This window comes from Pleurodeles waltl, chromosome 2_2, assembly GCF_031143425.1.
Source record: "Pleurodeles waltl isolate 20211129_DDA chromosome 2_2, aPleWal1.hap1.20221129, whole genome shotgun sequence".
NCBI lineage: Eukaryota > Metazoa > Chordata > Amphibia > Caudata > Salamandridae > Pleurodeles > Pleurodeles waltl.
In genome coordinates this window covers 1,060,965,954-1,060,989,776 of record NC_090439.1, presented here as the reverse complement: position 1 = coordinate 1,060,989,776, position 23,823 = coordinate 1,060,965,954, and the positions used below count along the sequence as shown (strand labels likewise).

The 23,823-nt window shown below is 43.4% G+C and overlaps 1 protein-coding gene across 1 annotated transcript; it reads left to right on the top strand.

Annotated features, from left to right (window-relative positions):
- Positions 1–6,909: 6,909 nt before the first annotated feature.
- LOC138282845 (leucine-rich repeat-containing protein 30-like) lies at positions 6,910–10,121 on the top strand. Its single transcript, XM_069220796.1, has one exon. It carries the CDS (start codon positions 7,028–7,030, stop codon positions 7,778–7,780), a length of 753 nt encoding a protein of 250 aa, XP_069076897.1. The 5' UTR covers positions 6,910–7,027; the 3' UTR covers positions 7,781–10,121.
- Positions 10,122–23,823: the final 13,702 nt, after the last annotated feature.

The following is a 23,823-nucleotide window of genomic DNA, read 5'->3' as shown; positions in this document are numbered from 1 at the left end:
GTGATTAACACCAGGTGACCTTGCAAAAGGTGGTCACTAATTATCCTGTCTGATTTGTGTACACAAAACCAGTGTTATTAGTATCTTGGCATGATTTTCGATGAACATAAGTAGATCTTATTAGTGAAAATGTTGGAGACCCCTGCTCTACACAGACCATAGGGAGGTGCCGACAGACCATGGAGCAACACTCCGATCAGATATGGAGCTCCCCAAACTTGGGGAGGTGTATCGGGCCTCGCTGGGAGAGCCCATTACCAGGGAGGAAATCCTGGTCATTATACGACGCTTAAAAAAATGCAAAAAAGGGTAGTACCAGCCTTTCAGGAGAGTTCTATCAAAAGCATGAAGCTATAATTGTGGACAGACTGCTGGAGGTGTTTCAGAAGTCGCAAAAATGTGGACACCTGTCTGCCTCAATGCAGGAAACATTAATAGTACTTGTCCCGAAACTGGACACAAATCGGGGGAGCCCTTCTCTTACAGGCCATTGTCACTTCTAAATGTGGATGTTAAAATACTTAGTGGTATACTGATGGCCCTGTTGCTACCGCACTTACTGGCACTCATACACAATGACTAGTGTGGTTTTACACTACAAGGAAGCACCATGTATGACCTGTGTTGCCTATCCCACATTTACCATAAAACATATCTGAAGGATGGTCCCTACCCCCTTGCACTACTTGACATTCAGCATGCCTTTGACTCTGGAGTGGGAATACCTACGGCCTGTAATGTAGAAGTTGGGGCTTGGCCAACAATACATAGCATGGGTTAATTATATGGACCCAGTGGCCCAAGTGTGCACAGAAATCCTACTGTCAGAAAGAATTTGGTTATCGAAAGGGACTGGACAGAGATGCCCCCATTTGCCCTTTCTATTTCTTATAGCTATAGAACCTATGGTGGAGCGGCTGTGCCGAGTGTTGGCACTCTGGGGATCTGGGTGGGAGAGACTACGCATGTGGTTCCCCTATATGCAAAAGCACCCTGATGTATGTGCGCAGCCTAGAATACTCGATCCCCATTCTCTTGAATGCCCTGAAACTCTTTGGATAAGGGTCAGAACTTTGGGTTAATATCCAGAAGTCCCACCTGTTCCCAATGGGTACACTAGCCGAGACATGAGTAGATTCCCTTCCACAAGTGGGGCTACCATAGGGTACTGAGGCACTTCGATATCTGGGAATAAGGCTGGCCCACACTGAAAGTAGGTTTTACAACCTCAATATGGGTAGAATGTTGGATGGGCTGATGACATCCATTCGATTTTGAATAGAGCTCTCCCTTTCATTAGTGGGCAGGGCAGACGTTGTAAAAATGGTGGTGCTTCCCAGGTGCCTGTTAAGACTCCAGAATACGTTTTACAAAATGCTCCCGGTATACTTCATGCAATTAGACAGACTGATCCTAGATTTAATTTGGACCAATACAAGACAAAGGGTGGGCCTCTCTATCCTTAAACAGATGTGGGAATGTGGTGGGATTGAAATTCACAATATAGAACTTTATTATCTGGCATCACACTTGCAACATGCGGTACACTGGCTGGATAGTGAAGATAACGGGGGGAAAAACACTTTTGAAGGGCACCTATGGGGACCAGACTTTGCCCGCTCTGCTTATGAGCGACGCACAGATGCAGAAAGACACACCATTTGTGGTGCACCAAGTATGTGGGGTGTGGATGCGGACTGTTGCCAGTGTGCTGCGCCGGGTCCCATGGGCAAGATACATGCCCATTTGGGATATACAGCTGTTTGCCAGAATAGATGAATCAATGTCCGTAAAAAAGTGGGAGGACAGTGGCTGTGAAATTCTAGGAGACTTATATATGGGACTGATATCTGGGATGCCAGTTTATCACCTGGGATGACACTATTGACTCATTTGGGTTGGGCACTGGACAATATCTGCAGTAAGCTAGAATATCAGCGATGGGCTGACGAACTGTACCCTTGCTTTCCGAAGGAGCCGCCAGTCTCCTGTACTTTGATAACTCTTTTGGACATGGCTTGAGAGAGGACCTACACAAACTAATACCAAAGGCACAGATGAAAAGGGAGGGGACACTGGGAGATGTCTTGACTGCACATGAATGGGAGAGAATGCACATGGGGGCTAAAGCAGTGAGTTTCAATGCACGTTTTAAACTCATCCAATATTACTTCACACACCAAGTATACCTGACCCCAACAACACTGCATTGCATCTATCCCACTACCCCACGGCTGTCCCTGTTGAGGAAACTGAGCAGCAGATTTTACACACATGGTCTGGCAGTGCTTGTCCTTAACACCTTTATGGAGAGAGATTGTAGCAAACATCGACAAAGCCACAGGTTGGACGATATCATGTATGCCTCAACCACTCCTTCTGGGACTGGTCCCTGCATCTAAAGTGAAGAAACTTAGTCATAAATTTGCATTATTGGGAGTCCTGTTGGCAAAATGCCACATCACTATTAAATGGCTGAGCACTGGGCCACCAAAGATATGAGGATTGGCTCTGTGATATGCTGGAATGGGCAGTGGCTGCGGAAGTGAGGATAAAACGTGCAAAGAGATAAGAAACTTGAGTGTGACTTAGCTGTGTGGGTGCAGATGTTGATTGATTTGAGGATCCACCTGAGGACCTGGATGACGTGGGGTGAGTGGGGAAAGTCTACGGTGCAACACCTCTTCTGGAGACTCTAGGGAGGACAATGCTTTGCGTCACGGGGAGGCTGGGCCTGACTGAGCATACATATGACTGGGTTCGACTGGCAATGTATGGAAACGGAAACCTACTTGACTGCCTGTGGACTGGTAGATGTACAGTCCCTGAATACTAGACTCCGACTGACTTCATACTACACACTGATTACCATATGAACTAAGCATGCAGGACAACAATGACACACATGTTAGAGCAGTAGGGGATGTGGGTGGGCGTTTCGGACTTGTTTACAGGGGTAATGCAATGACACTGTTTGACGTCTCTATGGCAATGTTGGATTACAGATATGTTATACTATCACTAATCTACTAATAAAACTCTTTAAAAAAAAGGAAAATCCCAAATCAATTTAGAAAAAGAAGGTATCATTTAATTAATAAAATGACATCAAAATGACAAAACTCCAATCTGTTGAAGAAGAGATTTACATTTAGGTGAGAAGAGCGCCAAAAAGCACAATGCACCACTCACAGTTATCTGGTAGTGCTGGACAGTGGTAAAGTCACAACTTGAGGCTGACCTCGAAGGCATGTGGGTCACACAAAGGGACAAGATTCGTCCTGCTGAAGCGTTACCATCTCAAGTCCCCTGTTTGTGCTGGTGGGGCGGTGAGGAGGTCACTGTTGGAGGGAAGAGCAGGTTGTGCATTGTGGATCGTCACTGTTTTGGCACAAAGAGCTGGTCAGTGCTGGAGCTTCCATTTGGTGGTCCACATGGGCTGTCAGCACCAAGTGCAGGTCTTGCTGAAGCCTCGGATTAGTGTTCACTGCAGACAGTCACTGCCTCGATGAAGTGAAGGTCCTGCTAGAGCTTCGTATTGGCAGGGGTCATGGGCGTTCAGTTTTTTGGCATCAAAAGGTCACATCACTGTTGCAAGGAACCGAGAACGTCTGTATTTTCACCTTTTCTTCTGGAGGAGTACACTGTGATGCCAGCCAAGGTTCCAGGACCTGTCTGGAACCTCTTGGGGATCAGGGCTTTTTCCAGCGGAGGCCAGCAGCAGGGCTCAGGCAGGTGAAGTTAGTGCTGGTCAGCTGGTCAGTTGCAGGGAGGCCTTTACAAGCTTGTTGTGTTCCTATAACTCCAACAGGGGGTCAGACAACTGACCCCTGGAGTTACTTCTGGGGAACCTCGGTTCAAGGCTGCATCTTCGGACAACTTCTTCAGACACCAGGGCTGTGCTTCTTCTGAATCATCCACAGGTCAAGAGTGTTCTGATGAGATGTTCTAAAGGTTGCACTTTTATACCTGGTGCCAGCCTTTGAGTGGGGGTATTCCCTGGTCTATCCAAACCTGGTTCTGGTCAGTACTTCCTCTTCCCCTGATCTAGGCTCCAAACTGTCTATGTTGAGAAAGACAAGGGCAGGCCTGGTCAGGTTCCTTTGAGTGCGTTGCAGGCAGGGCCATCTGAAGTGCTATCAGGGCAAGGTACAACTCCTCCACAGCCATCCCAGGAAGAGCCTATCCGCTCAAACCTTGGCCTCTTTTTTCCTGATGTCTAAAAAAAATACACAACCCACAGCAGGAGAACCATTCACAGTCATGTGACCCAGAACACTGACAGAAAGGTGCAGATGGTTTGGGCAAAAAAATGCTAGCTTTTGAAAAGTGGCATTTTCAAAATTGTAATTTAAAATCTGATTTTACAATTAAACAGGATTATAAATTACAATTAATTTGAGTGGAAACGGCATCACTCCAACGAGCCTTAAACTGAAATTACTACTTTTTAAGTGTAATATTGTAACCCACGGTTAGTCTATTAGAGAGGTAGGCTTACCCCACTAAAAAAACGACTTTTTCGCTACTCGGACATGTAAAACTTAAAACCACGTGTCCTACTTTCTAAATATAATTCATGTAGATGTTAATAAGGAAGGAAGTTATGGAGGCAGAGAGAGAGGATAACACCTATTCTGTGTAGCGATCCAATGGAAATATCTTGATGTGTGCTCTTTGAGGAATGTCTTGGAGACTCCTTCAAAGTCTGGTGGGTGGCGGTTGTTCTGCTGTATCAGTTGATGGTATGGTCTCAGGACCCTGGTGGAGAGCTGTCAGCCTTCCAGATTCCCACCCGCTTTCAGTGAAGCTGCCGCTTTGGTAGCTCCATTGAAGACACTGATTAATATCCAAGTGTGAAATACGGGAGAAAAAAGTGAGCATTTTCCTAGGTGTTTGAGAAAATATGTAGAGAGTGCCATCTTACCAATATTTTGGAGTCGCTTTTGATAAAATGCTCTCCTTCAACCTTGCTTGACCTTCTTGCTACAATCCATGCAGTGACAAAAATAAATGTACCTATCCCAGTGGAAACCAATTGTCAACGGTGTGGCGGGGTGGTAAAAAAATAAAAAAATAAAAAATACATTCCTTTATGTTGGGAGAGACAGTTCCATCTCTCCTTCCTCCTCAGACTCCCGGAAGCCCAAGGCTTCCAGACTCCCCTCCAATCACGACGCTGCTGTCAACAACATGACAGCAGCATTGTGATTGGTCTGAGAACCCTGCTTTGACGCTCAGACAGGGGGTAGGGCCCGGTGCACTTTCTCCTCCCGGCTGTTGAATACAGTCGGATAGAGAAATGCAAAGTGCGCATGATATTTTGGCTGGCCCAACAGGGCCTGCCAAAAGCGCCATGCGCACTTATGTGCACATTGCCCTCCTCCAGCCCGACACAGCCCCACACCACCAAAACCCTGCTCATGAGGAAAAATAAAATGATAACAACGTTACGTTTTCATCATTTTATTTTTCCCTTTCGTCCACTGCATAAAGCAGTGGGGCGACGCTCGCTGACCTGTCCAGGTTTCACGCAGAGTGTTGGAGAAAGTTGTCATGTGAACAAACAGCCTGCATACAAGAACCCAGACAGTCATGCAATCCATTATTTACAAGATAGTAAATTTGTCAGGGCACCCTGATAACCACATGTACCAATGGCCCAGGCAATACCATGCATCAATGTTCTGTGACAAAAAATACATCAGAGGCCTCATGGTGGTGATTTTACATGTCACCAGTGGCTGCGACACTGTATGCATGAATGGCTTCTGACGGGTACGAAGCTTTACCTACCCCCACACAGTAACAAGCATTAATGGCCTGCAAGGCAGAGAGTAGCATGCCTTGCTTTTTGGCACCTCCGTGCTCGGCGCATATTGTTGGAAATGATCCCTTTCCCTGAGAAGAGCAGGAAGGCTGCAGACAGGTGCACAGACCAGGAGTTAGAGGTAGGCCAGAGATTTTGACCATAACATTTCAAGTTATATTGAAGAGAATGTGGTTAATATGATCAAGGGGATATAGAAAGGCGCTTCCAAGGGCAATTTTACATTCAAGCATGGGGCTTGAAAAGTATGGACCACAGTGGCTTATTGAGCAGTCAGGGATGACCAGATCAACTTGGACTACAGGGGGGCATGCAAGCTTAAACAAGGGGTGACCAGGCAGTGGGTAGGAAGGTGGCATTCAGGATTACAGTCTACCGTACTTGCTTGCTGTTCAGTAGAGAAAATGCACATCAGAAGAACACAAAACTATATTTTCACATTTTGCTGGAAAAGGTCAAATCTACAAAAAGACTCTAAAACGTCTGTAAGAACAGCAATGGATCTATAATATTTTATTTTTCATAGCTCAATGGAAAAATGTATTGGTATAGCTGATTATCTAGTCTTGTGTTGCTGTCTGTTAACTAATGTTGTGATGTTGGTTTTTACAAAAAGAATATCTACGAAAATGATCCGTTCAACCTTAAGGCTTCCTGCTCACAACTGTCATCTATTTGTACTAAGGAAATCTACTACTCGGGACTGAATGGAATGAAGTTAAGTTTGTCAATAAGCAGTTAAGTCTGTCAACAAGGAGGCATTAAAAAAATACTTCGAAGAAAAACATTCCTTACTGGAGTAAACATTAACAAAGCGCCTGTTTGCATTTATTGCCACTCGAGTACATTACAAGAGATTATGGAACAAGACAAAGCAACCCAGTGAATGGCAAACACACATCAAGCCCGTACCTGACAGAGTTCCAAAGAAAATCACACGCCTGCCTCGTTTGATGACAAAGAAATAGAAAGCATACCATGTGCGGTCATCTGTTGTTTACCTGTCAGTGGCTGCTAGGCAACTCACTGCCGTCTAATATAGGTGAGCATCTCACGCATAGAGCAGCAGTAGAAGTGAAGAGGTAGAATTAATCTGCAGCTACGATGTCGGTCCTGCAAGGTGGCTGTTACTTTCCATGTGCGTAAAGCTTTTGGTAATTACCTTCCTGGGCACATTAGTTCTGCTTTACTCTCAGTATGAACCCACTGTGGAAATACCTGCCTGAGGACAGCCCCATCTCTGGAAAAAAGAAGAAGCTAAAAATCGAAGGGAAGCAGCTTAGCTCATTGCCTCCGGAGGTGTTTGGCCTCGAGGCGCTACAGGTACTTGAGATGAGCCCAGAGAGGGAGAGCTGCCTTTCGTTTCAGATGGGCCTCGTGCCCAGGGAAATCGGGCTTTTGCGAAATTTGACCGTCCTCTACATGGACTCCAACAGCCTGAAGGCGATCCCTCCTGAGATAGGCTCCCTGGAGAATTTGCAGAGGCTCACACTGAGCAACAACTTCCTCGCCTCTCTGCCAGTGGAACTTGCCAGGCTCCAGAAATTGCGAAGCCTTCACCTTGCCAATAACTGTCTCACGGACCTGCCTGCTCCAGTCTGCCAGCTGAAAAAGTTAACTTTCTTGGACGCAAGTGATAACCAGCTGGAGACTCTCCCCGAAAGCATCAAAAATCTGAAACGATTGGGGACGCTTCTGCTTCTGTTCAACTCCCTTGAGAAGCTTCCAGAATCTTTCTGCAGGCTGCGGCGCCTGCGCAGTTTGTGGCTCGGATACAACCGCCTGAGGAGACTCCCGTCAGGCTTTGGCAATCTGGAGAATCTGGACTGGGGACGCAGTCACTGTTCGTGTAACTTTGAGGGGAATCCTCTTGAATGCCCCCCTGAGGAGGTCTGCAGACAGGGACCTGAGAGAATCAAACAATACTTCGAGTCGTGGAAACTTATGTAGTTTAATGTGCGCTTTGTACACTCCTGCTTACAGTGATATTATACTCTGTGCAGGCACATGACCCAATGAGGTAAATTTGGATGTTCAATTGGATATTGTTAAGTCTAATTAAACGTTTACCTGCTTGTAAATGCACAAACGTGAACACTTAAAGTAAAAACGGCGAGGTACAAGTTGACTGATAAACTGCACTCAGTTTTTCGTGGCTGCTTCTTCTCTAAATCGTTTCTGTCAAAGGGAGTTAGTTTTCTAACACAGTATAATACATTCACCTACAGTACACACCTACAAGTACACACCTGCAAGTACACACCTGCAAGTACACACCTGCAAGTACACACCTACAAGTACACACCTGCAAATGAGAGGACACCACAGAGCGAAAAACGGGTGCAAAATGTATATGGGCCTATTAATAGTGCAGAACCGTTTATGAGAGGATGTGCAAATGCAATCTTTAAAGTTATGCACTTGGTTTTACCACCGGCTTTCTTCTGGTATGAAGCAGAAAATATCTGAGAAAATGATTGTGATATGTGCGACGTAAAAGGAATACTTCGGTTATACCACTATATCTTCTTGTAATACCAAACGTGTTTGTAATGGTGTGGAGCAGTGGTTCCCAACCTGTGGTCCGAGGACCCCTTGGGGTTCGCGAAGCCTCCTCAGGGGGTCTGTGACTGCTCAGAAAATTAAATAATATTAACAGCTCTCAGTAATGAATCAGTGGGGGGTCCCTGGATTCCAATAATGATTCAGTAGGGGTCCCTGGGTTCCAGTAATGATAAAGCGGGGGTGCACAGAAGTCAAAAGGATGGGAACCACTGGTGTGGAGCATTATGACAAAAAGAGAGTGGATTATCATAATTACCACAAGAGAGTGTCTAAAGAACCATTACCCCAATGGCCATTGCAACAGACCACATAGCTGTCAGTCCACATCTCATTCCTCTGTAACTCAAGCTCTCATAATGGTGGCAGGTCAGAATACACACAACAAAAAATATTGTTTGACATAAATATTGTGGCCTAAATGTAATTTACAAAAATACTGCTCATTAAGGGGCATATTTACGAGAACTGAAGCATCAGTGCATTGCGTCAGAAAAAGTTATGCTATGTTATGCCAAAAAGAAGCAACATGGATGCACCATATCTATGGTATGGCACACCATGTCACAAACTCCCAGGGTGCATCTGAAATTCTGATGGATATGTGGTAAGGACGGTGCAACTCATCTGTGGCGTAGTGCAGAAGTTGGCCTTGCAACAATCACAACTTCAGCAATGTGTCACAAAACAGAAGTAATGCGTTGGTTCTGACTGACGCAACTGGCCTTTTGTGTGGGGACCAATGTAATAGAGTGTGAAATAGTGAAAAACTCACCTTGGACACTATTCCATTGGTCCTGAATGTAAAGCAGAAAACCTATGAAGTATGGCTATGTGTCACTTTACAGTGGACACAGACTACCTATGTGTTCAAAGATTCCTAAGTATGTGTGACATATTGAGTGAAAATGTAACGTGAGTGGATACAATATTTAATGCAAAGTGACAATTCCTGTGTTCCCTACCTTATGTGTGTACTTACCTTTGTGGATTGCAGTTGGCATGGCTGGACTTGGGGACCCATTTCTATATGGATATGTGGCATACCTGGCCCGTCCCTTACATGGAGTACACAGCGTCACATTCAATTTCTGGAGGGGATGAAAATATCTCAGGAGCCATGGTCCTAGGTTGCTCAAGGTGTCTGACAACATGATTGATACATGTGTAGGCCTACTACTAGTTGAGGGGATGTGAGTTACTTATTACAGTGGTTTAAATGACTTCAGCTGGTTAGATTGCTATTCCACAGCCACTGCATCATTCCCAAAGCCCGGGTTACTGAGATGTAGGAATTGTTGTGCATTCCAGGCTTAGCGCAACACATCTATGAGATGCATCATGCATTACAAAACGCATAAAGGCCACTGCGTCAGTTTTACAATAGATTTTACAAGGGAACACCCACCTTGAATATTTTAATTTCTGAATGGCACAGCTGGTTCTGGCGCATGTATTTTCTAATGTATGCCTACAAAAACTGATGCATTCGCCCAGATGTGTCACACTGTAAATGTGGAGTACTGACTGTGCCGCTGGAGTGTCAAGAAAAGGACTCATCATCGACACAGGCCACTTGTAAATATGCCCATAAGTGTATTTTTCAGACAAAGTTTAGACCACTATATTTGGGTACCATACCCTCACAATGTTTCACACCTAATTACACTACAGTGCTGGGAAGTAATTGTAAGGTGCAAGCTGGCACTTAAAAAAGTAATCAAATGAATATAGTAATAAATAAAATATGTACATTGGGAAGTGCAATATTTGTGTGACATTTTATCTTTTATTTGACATTTCATATTAGCTCTAGGTGCAGCTATTTATGGACTGGATACCCTTCAAGGGCTCTGATATCATCAGATTAGATAGGGAAACAGAGTGGAAAATGTACTCATTTTGCATCATCCAGAGTTGCTGCACTGCCTGAAAGGGAAAAAGCAGGATAGTGCCACATCTAGTAAGATATGGCGCTTTTTCTCCCTCCCTCTGGCTGGCCTTTGCTAATACTCACATGCACTGTAGTGCAATAGTGTGTGCCTGATGTCTGACTTTAAGGATACTATTCTGGTACAAATTAATATGCCTTGACATAGGTCAACACTTTACCTCACTTTGTATGTGGGCTGTTCAGTGCAGCCCAAATACAAAGTTAGAAAGGTTTTGAAATAATAAACTTTTCTCAGGTTTTACACTTGCCTCGAAGATTTGTAAGGGATTTGTCAATTGTCAATAATCATCGGTGGTGGAATGGGAACGTCCATGTACCATCCATGGCCCACTCCTTGATTTACAATAATGAATAAAGCTACTTTCCATTATTTGTGTGCTACTTTCCAACACAAAGCAGCGCTCACGTTAAAAAGTCAACACCAATACAACCCTTTGCACCGAGTTTGCAGTACTTTTTTGGTGCAATCCTGGTTCAAAATGTTAGACAATTTCCATTAAAGATTGCTGCTGCTGTTGAATATTAACACACAAAGGCCCATATTCATACTTTTTTTGTGCTGCATTTGCATAGTACTTAAAAAATAAAATTATATTTTGTACATTTGCGCCGCTTTTGCATCAAAAAACTGACACAAATGCGGTGCAAAAAAAGTATAAATATGGGTTTAAATGTCTACATATTTAAACCACTCAATCTTGTTCCTTTGAAAACCTGCATATCAATATCCCTCAATGGAGAACTAATCACTTCACAATTAGCCTTAAAACTATGCACTAGAGAGTAACTACAGTTTTTTCATGAAAAGAGTGATTGTATGGCTGTAGCGTTACTAAAATCAAATGAATATTTACTACTAGAATAATTAAATCTTCATTGAAAAGGCAACGTGGCAGCAACCTTTACTTCTTTCCTCTTTGAAACAATCTACTCTGTCATATTCCCTTTCACAATATATGAAATATACCTGACCTTATAATTGCTGCAACTTATTGCATCACAGTGCTTGTTCCCTTTATAACTTACTGATCTGACCATTTCTAATTTCACTCCCACTTTACTACCAGCATTGAGTGGCCAGAGCACAGCAGAAAACTCTGTATGCGTGGAATAGAACCACCACATAATCACTTTTAATTCCATTACGAATACCTCATTATCCAATGATCTCAAACATTAAAATTCTACTAACCAATATTATAATTCTACACCTTTGGAAATCAAAGGAATGGCCCCTTTGCAAAGAATAAAAACAAAAACTAGTACATGCTATGGGTAGCTTGGTAATAACCTCGACTCATAAATACTGCTTGTGCACCGATTAAAATTTACTAGAGGATAATTCTTGAAAATTCATCAAAGAATTGAAATACTATAAAAAGATGAACAAGGTTAATGCATTCTATTCTATGCATATTTATAGAGTGCATAGCTACCTGAAGTCTTCCCAGCACTGAGTGGGAACTCTCCTGCCCTAGCGAATAGTGCTGAACTGAAGGTTAGTGGGGGTAATACCATGTCTTGAGCATTTTTCTGAAATGAGTCTCATTGGTTTCATTTCTCAGCTCGGCCGGCATAGAGTTCCAGAGTTTGGTATTCAGATATGAAAAAGATCTGCCTCCCCAGCGGGTCCTATGGATTATGAGCACCTTCAGAAGTTGCCTCTTGGAAGATCTTAGCATCCTTGGGGGGTATAAGATACCAGAAGGTTCATGATCATGGGGAAGACAGAGTAACTTGAAGTTGATTCTCTCTTTTTCTGGGAGACAATGCAGTGTAGCTAATGCACATTTTGCTGATGCGTGTTTGGGCAGTTTGAGAATTAGCTTAGGAGCCGTATTCTGGATCAGTTTCAATCTCTTGATCATGTATTGAGGGGCACCTAGATATAAAGAGTTCCCGTAGCCTAAACGAGACAGGATCAGTGCTTGCACTACCATTCTCCAAGAGAGGGTGGATAAGAGGTCAAGAATTTTTTGAAGGATTTGAATTATGTGGAAACAGAAGGCAGTGAGTTTTTTTAGCCTGAGTTTGCATAGTTAAGGCACTGTTAGGCCACACTCCTAAGCTCTTTATAGGGGGGCGAGGGGTACGGGAGTGCCATAGGCACTCTGGCCATTCTATATTCACTGGAAGATTAGGTTTGTTACCTAAAACCATCACCCCGGTTTTATCTCTGTTTAGTTCAAGTGAATGATTCACCATCAACCAAACGATTTTCTCTAGACATGAGGATAAATGTTGTTTGTCAAGGGCTGTCTCTGGGGAATGCGAGCTAATGAGTTGGGTATCGTCTGCATAAGACACAATCGACACTCCAAACTCCTTGGCAAGTTCTGCTAGTGTGCTTAGTATATATTAAGGCAGTTTTGGGCTCAGTGAGGAGCCCTGCGGAACCCCACACTTTAATCCAAAGACATCGGAGTAGCAAGGGGGCTCCCATACTGAAATCGAGGCCAAAATTGTAGAGAAGATAGTTGAACTACCCACAAAAATGACCAGAAAACTCATGCAACCATGTAAATACAAACTTCTGAAGAACATAATTGCCCAAAATTACCAAAGGAAGGTTGCTCAGAACTTTTAATTTTTTTCTCAGAAAAGATAGACATTATAATGCAAAAGGAATCATCTCAACTGATCTTTACTTCCAAACTTCAGAGCACTAACTAGACCTCTTTCACCTCTGCCCGCTCAGCCTGAAACCTCTTTGGTAGATAGTTTATTCTCCCCTTGAACTGCCATTAAATCACTTAATAAGAAAACTGCCCCAATTAGCCTGCTCATTCTTTCATCCTCATGGCTCAACATCATACATTCATCAATAAAACAGGCAGTTGTGCTACTAGCATTAAAAATGGCTGACCTGGACAAGGTAAAAGTTAAGCGTTTGGTTGATTAAATCATTTACAATTTGAAATCTGGAAAGGTGCATTTTGTCAGTTTCAGGCATCCTCTTTCTTGTGAAAATCCTGGGGAAAAAAATGATTACATAATAAAAGACAGTCACAACCTATAGCAGACGGGATTCTCCGAAGGATACAGTGCCGAAAAAGCTACATTAAAAATTGTGGATGATGCTTTTATGGTGATTTACAAAGGATAAACATGTCTAATTATTCTCCTTAAACTATCTACAGTATTTGGTACTGAAGACCAAAGCATTGTATTGGATACATTGTCATCAAACATAGGTCCTAGTAATAAGTTAATAAAGTATTTGAAGCACTATGCAATACCCCACGTTACCATAAGAGCACATGAACTGCCTCTGAAGGAATGATAATGATGTGTAACAAATATACACATGTTCCAAAAATTCTTCACAGCAACAAAAATATCTACTCTGACCTACTATTCCTGGGGCTTTATGCCAGGAATGCATAGTAGCATACTGGGGTCAAATAGACCAGCAACACTTTTTCAGGCTTTCAAAAAAAAGGAACCCTCAGGGAAGGTAAGCTTTTACTGTTACCCTCATTTGGGAATCTGTAGGGCAGATTTACGAATAGTTCATGCACCGCAGCACACCAACCAGACTTGCTGTACTATGTTGCACGGGGCAGAGGTCACAGTTCAGAGATATACTATGATTGGCCTGCTGCTGCCATCATCACGTGCTGGCTGCCTGATTTGGCTGCCTTACGAGATGCACAAACCCACACTATGGTGCAGGGCTAAGTGTGGCTGTCTAGTTTAGGATTTGTACTGGAAGCATATTATTTCAGTGCAAATGTATATGCCTAGACAAAATCAGAAATATCCTACACAATGGAAAGGTGCTGTGCACTTCAGCAGTCAAGCAATGCCTTGTAGAAATCAAACATGGCTCATTGTTGTTGCCTGCTTCAAGGAGGCTTTCAGTTTTTATGCAAAGTCCAGCCTGGCTATCTTAGTAGGCGCAGAGCAAAAATGGGTGCTTGAACCTATCTGCACAAGTAATCCACTAGTAAAGCCACTTGACTCAAAGTGTTGCAAAGCACTTTTTTGTAACAGCATGTTCACAACACAAACTAATCTTTGCTCTGAAAGTAAATATCAATGTAATTTAATATTGTCTGTCTCTGCCACGATTTTCTTCCTCCTTCAGCACTGATGACCTAATTCCTACACATGGCTCCATCCATTTCTTTGCAGCTTATTTTAAAACCCTCTTTCATCTCTGGCATTAGATTTAGTTGCACCTCTTCCTTCTGAGGTCATTCACATATTCAGCAGTGCTTTATTTGGCACTGGCACTTAATTGTCATCACCAGCACTTGTGACAGTCTTCCACAAGGTGACACTGTCCAGCTAATTTAGAGACGACCACAACAACATTAATAATTAATTCGTTATACAATAAAATGACTATTACCTGCCGCCTAAACCATTCCTATAGCTTTGGGGGCCTGGAATAGTCTGAATTGTCACTCTTGTAGGAGTGTGATGGTTAATAGTTGTTTTGTTATCATTGGCAGCGTGGCAGGGCCAATGGGTTGTGCAAGCTGCAATGGCCTCTTGATGAGAGCCCTCGCACATTTTTTACAAATGAAGCACTGAATTATTCAGTATTTCATTCTCCTTTCCACAACACTCAAATAAATGAATTCTATCCTTACATCCGCACTAAATTTGCATCCAAACTTCACACATTCTACTAAAGCTCCTGTCTTCCTTGGATGCCGTGTACTACAACACCTAATTGTAAGCTCTGTCTACCCACCAATGATAGCCAATTCTCTCTTCCTCTCATTGGCATGCACTCCTGAACTATGTACACCCCATCTACTAATTCCTTAATCTAAACCCCCCTCATTCCCATATGTAAATAGGACGCCATGTTGAGTCCATCTTTACAGTAACGTGTCATACCACTACAAATATGTATTCATCTGCCTCTACTTTGACAATTAGGGCAGTAGTGTGTCAACGAATCAATGAAACCTCTTTTGCTCTGAATATACTTTTGTAATTTTATAGACGCGTATAGTCGTGATATATAAAAACAGAACAGACGAATACATAAAAAAATGGATGTGCGTCTTGAAGTAAATATTTGTCCATTGTGCATTTTTCTGCTCTAAATAAAAATAAAAAAACAATATGCTGTAAGGCTTTTGACATGTTGATATTTACGGATGTTTCATCCGAATGTGTTAGTTTGTTTCCAAGGAGGATTCAAACAATTATTTTGCTTCCAAGCAGCCGTTCTGAGTGCGTCACCTAGGGGCATGAGTTATTAATTTCCTTCCTTTAACCCTGTCCAAATAATAAAACATCCTCTGTTTTTCATCAGTTTATTCTGATTTTTTTGATAGCTCGAAATCATAGTAAAGACTTAATTTTGGGACTCCTAATTCTTATTATACACTTAATTATCAGAAGGTTCACAGGTAATTAGCAATGTAATTATGAGAGCAGGATGGATTATTTTTACACAAAGTTAGGCATATTCAAGACAGACAGCTCAAACGGTCCAGAGAACTCTGCACAGATGTATGCAATCTGTGGACCATATATTGTAATCACAGCAAGGTTGCTGAACCTGTTAGGCTTCAGAACTCAATATGATGAGGTTGTGTGATAAAGACATTTACACAGTGACCAGACCATATGGGGTGCCAAACGTAAATAACTATCCTTGTTTAGCAGGGAGAAGAAAGAAGGTTTACAAGTTGCTTCATTGTAATGCATATGAACACTTCAGACCCTGATCTGTATTGGGATTGTAAGTCTGAAAAACACTTTCTATCCAATTTTAGTGTTGGGTTGACATTGGAGCTCTTTGCAAGGCCATTCTTACAAATTCCATAAAATGCACATAGAATGGGGTTTGGCTCTGCCCAGATGAATCTTTATCTTTCACCTTGTGCTATTGGCTGTTTGATGCAATGCAACTGGGACCTATCTTTCTCATAGGCTAACATGGGGGCTGCCTTTAAAAATGATTAAAGCGTAGATTCCCTTTGGGAGCAGATAGACATTTGGAGTTTGGGGTCTCTGAACTCACAATTTAAAAATACATCTTTTACTAAAGTTGGTTTTGAGATTGTGTGTTTGAAAATGCCACTTTTAGAAAGTGAGCATTTTCTTGCTAAAACCATTCTGTGGCTCTGCCTGTTTGTGGATTCCCTATCTGGGTTAGTTTGACAGTTGGGCTGTTTGCACTTCTCTCTAGACAGTGACACAAAGGGAGCTGGGGTGTAGCCTGCATATCCTGATGAGCCATCTGTGCTAGGAGGGAGGGGAGGAGTGGTCACTCACACCTGAAAGGGCTGTGCCTGCCCTCACACAATGCAGACTCCAATCCCCTGGTGTGTGCCTGGGGCCTTGCCTGGGCAAGGCAGGATTTCACAAAGAAGAGAGAAAAGTTCTTTGAAGTAGGCCTACCTCAAAGGCCAAAATGGGTATAAGAAGAGCACCCAAACTCCTGAAAATTAGATCACTTCTGGAAATCAAGAGGAACCTCTGCCTGGAGAAGAGCTGAAGAGCAGAGGAGAAGTGCTGCCCTGCCTGTGACTGTGCTTTGTGGAGCTATCCTGCAGCTGCTGCTTCTGCCTGTGCAAGGGGACAAAGACTGGACTTTGTTGTGCTTTCCTGCTTGTCCTGAGCTTGCCTTCTGTTGTTGAAGTCTCAGGGCCATCAAAGACTTCTTCTGCCAGCACCTGGACTCTCTGCTGAGACTCCTGCCCCGCCAAGTGGTTCCCTATCCAGTTCCTGGTACCTTGGAAGGTGAAGCTGGCAGACCAAGACTGAAAATCCACGCACAGACCATAGTGCGGGGAAAAGTTCAACGCACCTTCCGAGACGTGGCTGAGAAACAACGCACCACTGGCTTCGCGGCTGAAATCGATGCCCCACCGGCTTCGCCGCTGGAAGATCGACGCACGCAGTTGGAGAAACGAAACGCAACACCCGCTGACGGAGGCTGATAACGTTGCAACCCACACAGCGTGTGGTTTTCCTGACACCGTGCGGCCGGATTATCGATGCAACATTGCTGGGCGCTGAAAAATGACGCATCGCTCTCCTGCGGAGAGAAGAAATAACGCACGCTGACGCGACCCAAGGAGGAGAAACGACGCACAGTCTCGCTTTCGGGTGAGAAATCGATGCATTGCTAGCCTCGCCCATGCATGTTATTTTGACGCTACCCCAGTACTTTTCAATGCTAACAGTGTTTTTACTGTTTTCTCAAGGATTTAAGACTTGTTCTAGCTTTTTAATTCATAACTTGACTTGTGTATGGTGGATTTTTGTTGTTTTAGTCTTGTTTTGTCTAGATAAATATTTCCTATTTTTCTAAACTAGTGTTGTGTCACTTTGTAGTGTTTTCACTGAGTTACTGTGTGTGTTGGTACAAATACTTTACACCTAGACTCTGAGGTTAATCCTGCCTGCTTGTGCCAAGCTACCAAGGGGGTGAGCGGGGTTAACTAAGGGTGATTCTCCTTTACCCTGACTAGAGTGAGGGTCCTTGTTTGGACAGGGGGTAACCTGACTGCCAACCAAAGACTCCATTTCTAACAACAGTACACTGAAAAAAAATCACTTTTTTAATGTAGTGAGCTGTGTTTATCAATTTTAGTCAGTTTTACACAAATGCAAGCCAGACATATTATATTTGCCAGTGTTTGTTTCTATTGTTTGTCCAGTACAACATTGTAATGTTTACAGTGAAGTAATTTAATTGAATTATGCACAAAGAGCTAAATAAAATATGGAGGTATTATTCTCATTCCCAAGCCTGATGGAGCCTGTTCCACTATGGTAATGGTGCTGTTCAGACACAAGCAGCTTTTAAAAATGAAATGGGTGTAGTATGATAGTAGCTCTAAGAGGGTACACTTTACCTTCTTGATTTTGGTGTGTATTTAGAGCAATTCAATCTCTGCCTTTTGTTCCTTAGCTCAAAGTAACAGCTGTTAGAAATGGCCCTCGCTGTGAGGTCATCCCCATACCTTTTGCCTTTTATCCTTCACTTTTTGATGAATTCTTTTTTTGGGGGCCTCCGGGCTCTGAGCATTGTACCGCCTTTGACCAGTGCTAAAGTGCATGTGCTCGCTCTCTAAAACATTGTTTGATTAGTATATACCTAATTGGCATGTTTAAATTACTCCCACTTCAAAGGCACAACTGGCTATTCAAACTGGACCTCTGACCCTACCAAATCAGTACACTACTGGACCTGTGAAGAACTCTGTCAGGAGTAAGGACTGTCATGCTACAAGGATTGCCACTTTGCTGAACTTCTGCCTTGGAAGGACTGCATCTGGCTTTGATGAGCTGCCCTGCTGCCTGCTGATCTCTGCCCTGCTGAGGAAAAGGACTGGACCCATCTCACCTGAACCCAGAGTGACTCCAACAGCTTTCCGGCTTGTCCTTTGTTCTTCTGCAGTTTTAGGGACATCAGAAACGGCCTATAACCAGCGCATGGACTCTGTCTGCTGTGAGTCCTGCTCTACCAAGGAATGCCAATCCAGTCCTGGGCCCTTGGAAATGAGTATGGCCCTCATTCTGACCTTGGCGGGCGGCGGAGGCCGCCCGCCAAAGTCCCGCCGTCAGGTTACCGTTCCGCGGTCGAAAGACCGCGGCGGTAATTCTGACTTTCCCGCTGGGCTGGCGGGCGGTCGCCTTCAGACCGCCAGCCAGCCCAGCGGGAAAGAGGCTTCCACGATGAAGCCGGCTCGGAATCGAGCCGGCGGAGTGGAAGCTGTGCGACGGGTGCAGTTGCACCCGTCGCGTATTTCACTGTCTGCGCAGCAGACAGTGAAATACATGTAGGGGCCCTCTTACGGGGGCCCCTGCAATGCCCATGCCAGTGGCATGGGCACTGCAGGGGCCCCCAGGGGCCCCGCGACCCCCCCCTACCGCCATCCGGATCTCGGCGGTCCGACCGCCGGGATCTGGATGGCGGTAGGGGGGGTCGGAATCCCCGCGGCGGTGCAGCAAGCTGCGCCGCCGCGGAGGATTCAATGGGGCCGCGGTACACTGGCGGGACCCCGCCAGTGGTGCCGGTCCGACCGCGGCTTTACCGCCGCGGTCGGAATCCCCATTGGAGCACCGCCGGCCTGTCGGCGGTGCTCCCGCGGTCCTCCGCCCTGGCGGTCAAAGACCGCCAGGGTCAGAATGACCACCTATGTGTGTTGCAAACCAAGAAAACCAACGCATTAACAATGCTGTGTCAATTGGAACTGGTGCATTTCCACTCGACACTGACGCATCACGTTGCTGCTTGAGCCATGGACACCACACCGCTGACTTCACGACTTACCATCCCCAGACTCCAACGTATCTTCTACTCTGCCCGGCTGGGCGCATCACTTCGTGCTGAAAGCATCATCTTCAGCCCAGTGGCTGGACGACGCATCGCCTCTATGCCTATCGCTGCTTGACTTTGATACTTCATTGATGCTGTTCAGGTTGGACCTAATGCATTCCCCACATCTCCATGATCAACAGTGATGCATCTCCTCCTCTGCTTCGCTCATCGAGTCCTCAACGGCGATGCTTATTCCATCCGAGGTATTTTGTTCAGTGGACCTTGCGTGGGCCCTGTAACCAGTCTGCTCTCCATCGCGGTCAGCCTGAACTTTAGATTTACCCCCGTCTAGCGTGACCTCAAGTAACCCCTAAGGGCTATTGACTTCTAAGCAGTACTTTTTGATTTATTCTTTGAAAACTCATACCTCAATTTATACTGACTGCAGTTTTTTGTTGTTTTGGTCTTAATTTGCTCATAAAATTATTGTTCATTTTTCTAAAGCTATGCGGGGTCTTTTTGTGGTGTTTACATTGTGTTGCTGTGTGTGTTGCACAAATACTTTACAAATTGCATCTTTAGATAAGCCTGACTGCTCTGTGCCAAGCTACTGAGGGTGAGCACAAGATATATCTCGGTGTGTGTCGAGCTTACCCTGACTAGAGTAGTGGTCAGTGCTTGTACAAGGTGCATACTCTGACTACCAGAAACTCCAGTTCTAACTACAACTAATAATGCCCTTTGGTACTGTTTCATGTTGCATCTACTGCACGTCTGTTTCACTCCACTGTAATATCAGTTAATGCCCTATTTGTTAGATTTTGGAAATTGCATCCAGGTCACTAATCAAAGCTCATATTTACTGAATACTTGTCGTATAAACAATGGCATCAATGGTCTAAATATCACTTAAATCACTGGATGCCAGAAGCACAGGAGCTGTAATGGCAAAAAAACAGTTCAGTGAGAGGTAGTATTGCAAACAGGGAAAACTTTATACTATCATGACTTTCCGCCATAGCCAGATTTAGCATTTTTGACGGGTAGTGGCAAATCCTTCTTCTTTTCATGGTCCATCCGGATTTTTTATTTTATTTTACTTAACAGGTCCCATCTGTATGGGATTTTCATTTAAACATAGAAGCTATTCATATCATTTAAATGGCATGGTTGACATTTTTAAATGTCAGTTTTAAGGTTTTAGCTGTAAGCTGAGGACAAACATCAAAATACAAATGTGAACCTACAGTGTTCCTCCATTCAATAGGAAGCAAAACCTGGGTTTGGAGTTCTTGATCAGAGATGTAGCATTCCCAGCTATGCCTGTATGTTTAAAAAGAAAAATGAACTTGTTTGATAGTTAAGCAAGCAGCCTTAACTATGTAAGTCAAGTGTAATCGTGCTACGTAGTGCGACCATGCTGCATAGTGCTTACATCTGTACAAACACACACTTAAAATTGTAATTTGAGTTTAAAGTCTGTATTGCTAGTGTGGCTTCCTCCTGTTGAAATTTTTAAAACCTATTTCACTCTAAGTCCAGTGAGGCAATAGGTGGAGACGTTATTCTCAAAACATAAAAGTTATTAAGGAAGATAAGAATCCTCAGTCAGCATGTCTCCATAATACATATGCATTAAAGTTGATTTTTGTACAATGGCACGTTCTGACTTGCAATTGATCACTCTGTGCTAGTCACCTTAATACATCTACCAAAGTTGACCTTCTTTTTTGATTTCATTCATAATTCTTCAACACATTTTCCACTGATCAAACCTTTGCTTCAAAAGGTACCTTCCTGTACATCCTTTGTATTCTGGCAGCTATCTTTCAAGGGAAGCCCATGATATTTTGCCATGTCAAAGGGACACAATCTCGCTGATATGAAGTAACCATTCTCCCAGGGGCGCATGTCAGCTAGTCTCAAAATGGATGCTTTGACCCTAAAGGGGCTGGAGGAGGGTGGCCTTGAGTGGTGTTAGGAGCGATAAGCCACATCCAGTTGCTACAAATAACACAGATGCATCACAAAACTACCATCTGAGTTGGGGCATATTTTGATGTTCTCATCTAAGTTTCAAGTGTTTCATCAGGATTTTCTATGTAATTAGGGCGAGCGTTGTTTAAAGTTTACTTTTTCAGTTAAATTTGTATTTTATATCTTCTGGATGGTAACTAATTCACCCCAAAACTAGATGCAAAATTACCTCCCTGATAGATACATTGATTATTTTAAAGTGTAGATCTGACATCAAACAAATACCAACAAAGTAGTGTCCCTGGCAAGTCTTAAACTGTTTTCACTGGAGCCAGTTCCTGCCAAAAGGATTTTCGAAGACGTACTGAACTGCCGTGGTGGCCATTCCAGCTAGTTCAAGCAAGTTTTTGGGGGCGAGCGCAAAGCGCTCCGTGCCTCTTCTAATCCCATTTAGGACGATTTTAACCACGCCCATGTTACATCAGTCACTTTCATTGGTTTGTGTGCTTGCTTTTTAAAATCCGCTTGTTTTCATTTGTGAAAGGCATGCATATGTCATGCCTTTTCCTGTGTTTAGCCCTTCTCAAAAGCACCAGTAAACTACTGAAAACATACGAGGTTCCATGTTTTCTGTATGGTTGCTGGTTTAACTGGGTATTTGTGCATAATTCTGACTATTTGGTTTCAACTGTTATTTTTATTTATCCATCAGAATTTCTTGTGCTTTGTTTTCTCGGTACACACTGGCTGATAATCAGGAATAGATAGAATGAGCCTGCATACTGAAAACAGCAATTCTAATAGAGTCTTTACAGATGTTCAGGAGAAGGAGCCTGCAGTTTTCTCTCCCAGTGCGGTTCAACTCGTTTGATTGCTCAATTAACTCAGTCATGCAATTCTCAAAAATAGAATAAGTACGTTGCCATGGTAAATATTTAGAAATGCAGAGAAACAAATACCTAAAAGGAAGAACAAGCATTGAACCTGAACATGGAGAATAATTGAATTAAAAGATTAAGGTAAATTAAGAACTAGGGTGGCAGGTCTCAGCCGTGAATTAAGCTGTGAATTCGCTCCCACAAAGGTAATACTTTGCCTGAAATAATGGCAGGTTTCTGTGAGGAATCCTAAGCTTTGCCTTGCTAACTTACCACAATGGAACAGGCTTCCCTCAAAGAAGATGCATCAACATCAAATTTATCATTAAGAAATAAAATAAAAATCAATAAAATTCCAAAATCAATTCATTTGAAAGTATAATTATCACAATGGCAAAAATGAGACAATTCTGATTCAGGGATCATAAGCTGTCTAAGTAGTAATGCACTGTTGTTGTATTTAAATAGTTATAAGACTTGAGGCACTCCAGTGACTTGGTTGTCCTCTTCAAAAACAGACGGTAGTGGTCAGCAGTGCATTTTGTTTTTAACAGTCAAGAAAGAAATGCTACCTCTCCACCCACCGACCCCGGTGAATGGTCTACAAAGAGTTACATTTTGGGGAAAATGCTTTCTTTAAAGAGTTTCTCAATTACGGTTTCCAAAGGCTGCTGAAAGCAGTGAACATGGTCTTCGGAAATTGTAGCAAAAGCTATGTGACCAATGTTCTGGTGCTGCGAGTGTCCTCACCTTTTAGGGAATAATCTTTGGACAACAGCTTGCAGGCTTCAGTAGGAAAAAGGTTTCATAAGGACTTTCTTCAGGATCACAGCCAAATGTTCTGTTGCTGCGTGTGGTCCAGGATTGCCTAGGTCAGTATAGCTTATTCTGTCTTTTGGGAGTTACTCATCTTTCTAGCTGTATGAAAGGTAGTCTAAAGATGTAGGCATGTTCCCCTACTTATTATCATCATAGACAACGAAGGCTCACTTATACCGCAAAAAGTGACTTTGAATCAGAAAGGGAACGCCCTAGCACTGGCCCTAAGAAACCTCAAGAAGAAAGAGTCAGGATCCACTTTAACACCACTTCCCCAGGTTATACAAGCAAAATTGATCCCAACAATAAACTATGGGAGTGAGCCATTACGTAATACAGATGTACCAACTTTAGACAGGATTATAGGCAGATCATACAGAATGATCTTTGGCCTTCCCAAATATACCTCTCTAGCCCAGATACGATTAGAGTTCGGGCCACAGAGGCAACATTTTGCCAGAAGAGGAGCATAGATCAAGTGCTGGCACAAAAAATCAAGAACGCAGAACCAAATACTTTAAATACACATTTATGGCTGGAACTGATGAACAGGAATAAC